General features: G+C 40.7%; 1 protein-coding gene across 1 annotated transcript; it reads right to left on the reverse strand.

Annotated features, from left to right (window-relative positions):
• Positions 1 to 2178: 2178 nt before the first annotated feature.
• Positions 2179 to 6516, reverse strand: LOC111406868 (serine/threonine-protein phosphatase PP1-like). The gene is made up of 3 exons (XM_023036234.1): positions 6439 to 6516; positions 4913 to 5227; positions 2179 to 2328 (listed from the first exon to the last, which is right to left on the reverse strand). Exons 1-3 carry the CDS (start codon positions 6514 to 6516, stop codon positions 2179 to 2181), a joined length of 543 nt encoding a protein of 180 aa, XP_022892002.1.
• Positions 6517 to 8395: the final 1879 nt, after the last annotated feature.

Raw genomic sequence — 8395 nt, forward strand, 5'->3', positions numbered from 1 at the left:
TACAAGGGAGTGGAGGTGGGCATCAACTCATGGTCCAGTATCATCTTGTCGAAGGTGGACCCGAATAAAATGTTGACAGAGCTACCGTTGTCAACTAATATTCGTTTGAGCCCATTCTGAGCTATGACCCCTCTCACCACAAGTGCATCGCAATGGGGGTAGTGAACTCCTTCAGCGTCCTCCTGGGTGAAGACAATAGGTGGAACTTTATTTCTCCGGGAGCTGTGGTCCATAATATAGCTGGTCAGTAGGGGGTTCTTAGCCTCACGGGCATAATTTCTTTTAGCGTTCCGCGTTTCACCGCCCACCTATGGGCCTTCAAATATGGTATCCACCTCGTGGATAGGGGCCTCATCCTGAGTTTTTTGATTTCTTCGGTGTCTGCGCCCTTCCCTGGGCCTCTCTGTATCGTGCTTCCTTCGTTGTGGGGAAACATCCCTTTGATAGGAAGCGGCCTCTTCATACCCAGGTCGGTTGTCATACCTAGGTAAGGGTATGTTTGCTTGGGGTGATTCATTTCTATCCCTAGGGGTTCTTGCCGGGTACGGTGAGCATAGTCTCGAAAATTTGCTGTGTGGTGGCCATAGGACTGGTGGTATATGCAGTATCTGGGGAGGTTTGGATTTGACCTATTTCTAGGTCCCGAAACCCGGCCTCGGCCTCTCCACCTGTGGGATCCTTGCGAAGTTCCTATCTGTTGGGTGTCAATGACTTGGTTGATATCCTCATATGCTGCATTCAGAGTGGTGGTGGTAAATGCTTGCCCAGAACTCTCATTACCCGCTTGGTTCATTTTGTAATCCATCAAGTAGGAGGTCGGCCCTCTAGCACGCTATCTTTACAGAGGTGAGAGGCCTCTACTTGCCCTATTCCTATGCTCAATCAATTCTTCATTGATGATCTCCCGCCTCATCATCTCGAGTAAGTCGTCATAGGTGGTGGGGTCTTGATTTTGCACGTCCCTTCAAAACAGGGTGTTCATGTTCAGGCCTCCTCTTAGTGCAGATAATACCTCACGATTGGTGACTTGCACACAGTATGTCATCTCATCAGTGAAGCGTGATATGAAGATCTTCAGGGACTCTCCATGTGCCTGTCTCATATCTTGGAGACGTTGGATGGAAGCCTCTCCCTCTTTGCTCACACCGAACCTTTTCAAGAAGGTGGTCTTGAATTCGGGCCAACTTCTTATGCTCCCAGGTGGTAACCTACTATACCAAATTTCAGTTGCTTCGCTAAGTGTTAAGTGGAAAGCTCTGCATTTCACAGCTGAGGCGATGCCCCTTAGGCTCATGTGAGTTTTGTAAGCATTCCGGTACTTCTCTGGGTCGCCTCTTCCGTCATATTTTGGTATCTTGGGCATAACGTAGTGGTTCGGGACCTGGGCACTCCTTAGTTCCCTTGAGAATGGCAGGTTTTTATCATCATCATCCAAGTCATAGGACCTCTGCTACTCATCTGAATCATTTTTATCGGCTTTATACCTTAGTGGTTGGTGAGAGGTGCCGGGACGGTTCCTAGCCTCCTCTTCCCTCCTTTGGATCCTATTTCTAGGCGGTGCAGGATGGAGGGGACATTTTCATGCCTTTCTTCCGGCTGTTGAGGCATTAGAGGTGGGGATTGTGGCCTTGTCCAAGGCTCACGACGTTGTTGCTGCCTAGGCCTCAGTTCTGCAGGGCTGATTCTGCTAAATACACTACCTAACCTCCTATGTCTTTACTCTTGCTCATATGGAGGTGGAAAGTTATCATGGTTCAAAGGGACCTCGGTGGGTCGTTTAGAAGCGTAGTTGGAAGAAACATCAACTTCCACTTCCTTTTCAAATGGGCTTCTACCTCCACTATAGTCTGGCGAGGCAATCCTCTGACTTTGAACTTCATCTTCTTGCTAGTAATACCCTTGGGGGCGTATAGAGGAATAGGGAAGCCTCCCTGGCCTTGCATTTGGGCCATGAGTTCCCTCATAGCCATGTTCTGGCTAGCAATGCCCCTCATGTTGACCGCCATGTCGGCCATTTCTCTTTATAGTTGGGCTGTCACTCGCATTCCACCTCTTCTATGGAGGTGGTGAAGTCGGTGCCAAGCTGCTGGGGCAGCTGCTGGAGGGGGCACACCTGCGTTTTCTCTTACCCTCCTGAGGGGTGTATCTTCGTTTGAACTCATTTTCTTCGTTTGACCTTCAGATTTTTGCTAAGTTGTGGGGCTTCCTCTTGTTCTTTTTCAAGAACAAATCCTTTTTCATGGGGGATGCCCAAATGTTCATCTTCAATAAGCTTTCACCATAAGGTTGTTCATGGTTATTGTATGATTTTCCATAGACAGTGCCAATCTGTTGACCCAAAAAAATTTGCCAACAGATGTCGGACCCACCCGCGCACACATGAGCGAAAGTCCAACACGCTAAGATATGTGGATGATCTAAAACGGACAGATCAAGAGCGTGGGAGTAGCTCAACGGAGCGGGACGAGAGCGTTCAAAATCCGACAGGATGTTCGTAGATCGAATGTACAATAATTAGCAATCGATGTTTGTAAATGTGTATCTAAATATGTATGAACTCGTTTGTGTTGCAAGATAATAAGAAAGAGAGAGTTGAGTAAAGTATGGTTTCTTGTATTGATTCTTGCATTAGCCTTTGTATGGGGTACATGGGGGAGTATTTATAGTATCACAAGTTAGATCGTGACATTTGGTTCGAGGTACACGTGGCCTCATCCGGTTAATTTACATGTCAAATTGTAGGCATCAATCGCACCTAACCTGCTATACATTTATTAATTGGCAGAGCCGCCTCTACTAGTGACAAGACTTAACATTTACACTCATGACAAACGTCCTATCAATCATTCAAGTAAGATCTTTGTGCAGAGGATCTCTTGAGAGAAGTGTCTATGGAAGATGCTGCTTTGTGATTCGGAGGCTGTCCAACAGGGCCTCGTCCACCTTCAAAGGGCCTCGGCATATGGGCTTTGGAAGCTCTTCAAGAGGCAATGATAGATGGGCCTCGGTATATATGAGCCTAGGCTTCTGTAGACCTCGATTTGTGGGCCTCGACTATGCAAATCACCTCGACTTGAGTGCCACGTGGTTCGACATGAGTTGGTTGTGGGCCCCGGTGGGTTGTCCAAGTGAGCAAACACTTAACATATTATATTTCCATCTTTCAAGGATATCGATGCTTAGAGAGTCTGTAGAATCCCAAATAATTCTAGACACCTTAGTGGCACTAAGACATGAATATTGGATGACTAAAGTATACTTCAGATTTTTAGTCTCATTTGAGACCCATTTTAGACATAGGAAACATTCGATTTAGAAAATGATATCTAAATAGTTGTAGCTCTTTGAGTTAGCTTTCTAATGCACTTTGAATTACCTCAATTGGATATCGGGAGAAGAAGTTATGATAGAAAAACTGAAAGCTGTGCAGTGTCAACCGAACTACAACCGATCGACCGAAACTGCCTGAAATGAAAATTCTCGTTTTTCTCTAGAATTTAAATATTTATTTTCATCAATTATTTTCTCAAAGGGCCACCCATGTTTTTAGCAATAAAAACCCCACTAAATTGAAGCATTTTACCTCAAACTTAAATGGCACCCATATTTTATCTCTTAAATGAAATTTGACCCTTCATTTGCTTTGAGTTATGGGATATTTACCTATAAATAGAGACCTCATTTCACTCATTTTTCTCACACCAAAAGCAAGAGCTTTTACATACTAAAGAAAGAGTTTCCAAGAGAGAAAAAGAGAGGGAGGAAAACTATTTTTCCTAGAAGTTTAAGAAATATTTTCAAGCATTTTTCATAGAAGTTTTAGGTGCTATCAAAGAGTGTTTTCAACGATTTTCAAACATTCAAGGAGTGCATTTCTTTCAACGTCCAAGTTTCATCGAAGTTTTCAATCCAAGTTTTCAAAGTTTCAAAAGCATCAATCAAGGTGGGTAGAGGTGCAATGTGTTTAATCGTGTTAAGTTATAAGTTTCGATTCATGTTAATATTTGTATGTCAAATGGTACTCCGGTACGGCATGTCCCTCTATGTTAATGGTTGTATGTCAAATGGTACTCCGGTACGGCATACCACTCTATGTTGAAGAAATGTTCGTATGTCAAATGGTGCCCTCGGGTACGGCATACCCCTTCATGTCAAATGGTGCCCTCGGGTACGGCATACCCCTTCATGTCAAATGGTGCCTCCAGGTACGACATGTATGAAAAGTTATAAAGTTATTGTTTTGAAATGTATAGCTTGATCACGAATGCACCTATGACACCTATTGAGTTTTTCAACTCACGAGTTTAATCCCATCTCTACAGATTGAAGGAATTCTACCTCGGGCATGGATGGAGGAGAAGATGGAGAGTGATGCAATGAGCCCATGGAAATCCGGTGAATAAGTGATTTGGATTTATTTTTATGAAATGTTTTCCAATGTTATTTCTTTAAAGTTTTGAATAACGCAGAGTGCGAGAATAAGTTATGTTTTCTTCAAATAAATTACGTTTTGTTGTTTTGAAAAATGATTCAGTATTTTTGTTTAAAGTATTTAAAGTATTATTATTTAAATTATTATCCGAAAATGTAAGCTTCCGCTAAAACGTATACACTTGTTACTAAACCACCGGTTAAGCTAAGTAAAGTAAGTAGCGTTCCGGTCCACTAGGGGTCGGGGCGTTACAGAGTCAACTCTATGTCAATAAAGTTAATACAATAACCAGAAAGACAACCATGCATGCAAAGTATTTTATCATGGAAAGTGGTATGTACATAATTGCTTGCATAATGGTGTCCATAATTACATGTGGTACTAGATCCAACTTTTAATTCAAATCCCACACTTTCACATCAACAATCTGATGATTGCCACATCACATTATGGACAACATTACGTGCAATAATTATGTACATATAGACTTTTCCTTTTATCATCTATAAGACCACCCATTGGAAGGCAATTAAAACAATTGGTGAAGACTTTCCAAAATCTCAAGTTGTAGCGGCATTTACACTCATCATAGAATCCATATATACTATTAATAGACGTGCATTCATGATTTCCTCTTAGGAGAAAGAAATTCTCAGGATACTTGATTTTGTAGGCTAGAAGAAGGCATATTATTTCTAAACTTTGTTTTCCACGGTCTACATAGTCCCCTAAGAACAAGTAATTTGCATCAGGAGGGAATCCACCGTACTCAAAAAGTCTTAAAAGATCTCCATACTGCCCATAAATGTCGCAACAAAAACCACAAAGATTAAGATCTGACTTTTGCAAGATTACAAATTGAAAGATAAAGGAGAAACTGTCAAACTTGAACTGAAAATGCAATTTGGTAAAATTTTCATCCATACAAACAATGCGAGATACAGCTTAGTACAATTCTAATGTAGGGAGAATGAAGTCTGTAAAATAAGGCTATGTCAACCTTCTTTCTGCTTATTTCAATTTTTATCACCATCTGTACTCCAATAGATACTAACAGATCACGACTTGATTTTAAAGTTATAGCAAGCACTTGTACAGAAGCATAACCTATGATGCACCGACACGGATACGTGTGTCTGACAAGTGATTTTTTAAGAAAAGCACTGACACAACACGTCGTCGACGCGTTGATTAAATTATTCAACTATATAGTATAAATTTAGTTTTAAACTTGTTCTTGTTGAAATCTTTTATCTATGAGTACCTATTTGTTATAATAACTTTGAGTTAAAAACATGTTATATTTTTAATAAAAATATGTTTGATAGAGTGTCCAAGAAGATTCGGTATCGGCACGTGTTCAGCACAAACACGCTATCTTAATTGAAGTGTCCGTACTACAGAGAGCACAACTATCTCAATCCACTATTGATCTCTTCTTATTCTTTAAACGATGGGTGACTCTGAGATAGATCTCATACCAAGGTCCAGGTAATGTCGCGTAGACAACAGTGTGCCACCATGAACCAAGGAGTCCATGTAACACAGTTGAAAACTATTATGCTCGGACTTAAGTACTGGTATCGGGTTTGGGTACGTATTCAAGTATTGAATATCTTATTTTCTAAAATGTAGGATATGGGGACATAATTAAAAAGAGTTAAAATTTCGAACACGGGTACATGGGTACATGATGGAGAATGAGAAGGGATATTATTATATATAATTTCCAATTTTAATGCGTATTTTAGGAAACATAATTAGTCATTTATTTAAAGTATTTTCCTACTTTAATTATCATAAGTTTAAACCCTATATAAAGGGATCTATGCAATATGATTGGGACAACTTTTGAATGAATAAAACTTGATATTTTCTCCCTTATTTCTCTCTTCCACCCCCCCTTCTTCTCTCCTTCCCCCCTCCTTTCTCTTCTTCTCTCCTCTTTTCCCTTCTCCTACAATTCTTCTATTGTATCCGGCGTCAATTTGGTATCAAAGCCAAACGATTTCCTTTGGCCTACACCTCTCGCCCTCAAATTCAATACACACAAGATCCCCAGCTAATTGTTCCACCCAATCCATACATTAAACCGCAGCCTTTCACGACCCACCCAAAACCATACAACTACCTTAACTAAGCCTCAGAACAGCACAAAGCACAAGTATCTCCATAGCAAGAACACTTTTCATTCAATTTTTCAACAGTCGTTTCGAGTTTGTTTTAAAAAAAAAGGACGACAATACATCTGGTTTTTTTTTTAATTTGCCGTTACAAAAAGAAAAATTCATTTCAGAGAAAAAATTTCGTTTCAGAGTCTGCCACTACAAGTTCAATTCCCTTTGTTGCTTTTCAATGTTCACTACAAATTCACAACACATTTAACCAAAAACCTAGCCCATCTTCCCAATTCCTACAAAGCCCAATACCCCACTCAGCCCATATATCTATCCCAACAGCCTAACCATTCGAAATCAAGGAAATTACATGGGATACCTCATTTTATAAAAATATTCATATAATACATCTTAACATTTTTATTATGATATTTACTACAATATTCCAGTATAAAGGAAATGTTAAAATAAGCAAAATCATCCATCTAATTTTAGTCCACCCTAAATCATGCCCTCAAACAATTCCTGTAATTCTTCCACCATAATTGAGAATCCTCAAATCACATTTCTCAATATATTGACCCCATTTGCATTTTTCTCTTACCCTCCTGGGGGGTGTGTCTTCATTTGAACTCATTTTCTTTTCGTCTGACTCTTCAGATTTTGCTACGTTGTGGGGTTTTCTCTTATTCTTTTTCAAGAACAAATCATTTTTCAAGAGGGATGCCCAAATGCTTTTTCAATAAGTTTTCACCACAAGGTTGTTCGTGATTATGGTATAGTTTCCCACCGATGGTACCAATCTGTTAACCCTAAAAAATGTTGCCAGCAGATGACAGACCCACCCTTGCACACGTGAGCGAAGGTCCTACATGCTAAGACACGTAGACGGTCTAGAACGAACGGATCAGGGGCGTGGGAGTAGCTCAACAACGCGGGACGAGAACGTTCGAAATCTGGCGGGATGTTCGTAATCCGATTGTACAATAATTACCAATCTGTGCTCTTGAATGTGCATGTAAATATATATGAACTCGTATTGTGCTGCAAGATAATATAAAAGAGAGAGTAAAGTGTGGTTTCTTGTATTGATTCTTGCATTAGTCCTTCAATGTTACACAAGGGAAGTATTTATAGTGGTACATGTGAAATGACAGCTCTTGGATGAGGTGGCACGTGGCCTCATCTCTTTAATCCAAACATCCAATCCTAGGCATCATTCTTGACTTGCTAGCTTGCTGCACATTTATTGCTTATGCAGAACCCCCATGCTAATGACAAGACTTGATATGTACACTTATGACAAACGTTCCATCAATCATTCTAACAAGATCTTTATGTAGAAGATCTCTTGGGAGAAGTGATCATGGAAGACATTCCTCCATGGTTCGGAGGCTTCTGCCATTCACGTAGTACTTCAGCTTTAGGGCTTCAGCTATCTTCACAGGCCTTGGCATGAAGGGCCTCAGCCATACATGCCACCTCGGCTAGAGCGCCACGTGGTTTGAATTGAGTGGGCCTAGGCCCAAGTAGGTTGGCCAAGTATGACAACACGTAACACAATACAATACCCAAAATCGTTCATCTTCCCAAATTCAACCTCTTCTCAATTATTGCCCAAAAAAATCCTTCAATCCATCTGCAAATCTTGTTAGTAAGAATCTGTTTATCCTCCCCAACCCAATTTTGTAAATGACGGTACAATATGCAATACTCCTAAAATATGATAAAAATTGCACTACTTTTCCTAAAGCATAATCGATTCCTCGTCGTGCATTGGTCTCTTTGCCACCCGCCACAAATCACTCGACCGCCCAAAGATTCCCTACCCCATTGCAAAATTCCT

This window comes from Olea europaea, chromosome 1 (assembly GCF_002742605.1).
Source record: "Olea europaea var. sylvestris chromosome 1, O_europaea_v1, whole genome shotgun sequence".
In the NCBI taxonomy this organism is placed as follows: domain Eukaryota; kingdom Viridiplantae; phylum Streptophyta; class Magnoliopsida; order Lamiales; family Oleaceae; genus Olea; species Olea europaea.

Coding starts and splice junctions, on each gene's coding strand:
- LOC111406868 (XM_023036234.1), bottom strand. CDS start 6,516: ATGGATTGGGTGGAACAATTAGCTGGGGATCTTGTGTGTATTGAATTT. Junction 5,228..6,438: donor GGTGTAGGCCAAAGGAAATC/GTTTGGCTTTGA, acceptor ATTTATGGGCAG/TATGGAGATCTTTTAAGACT. Junction 2,329..4,912: donor ATAAAAGGAAAAGTCTATAT/GTACATAATTAT, acceptor TTGGGTCAACAG/ATTGGCACTGTCTATGGAAA.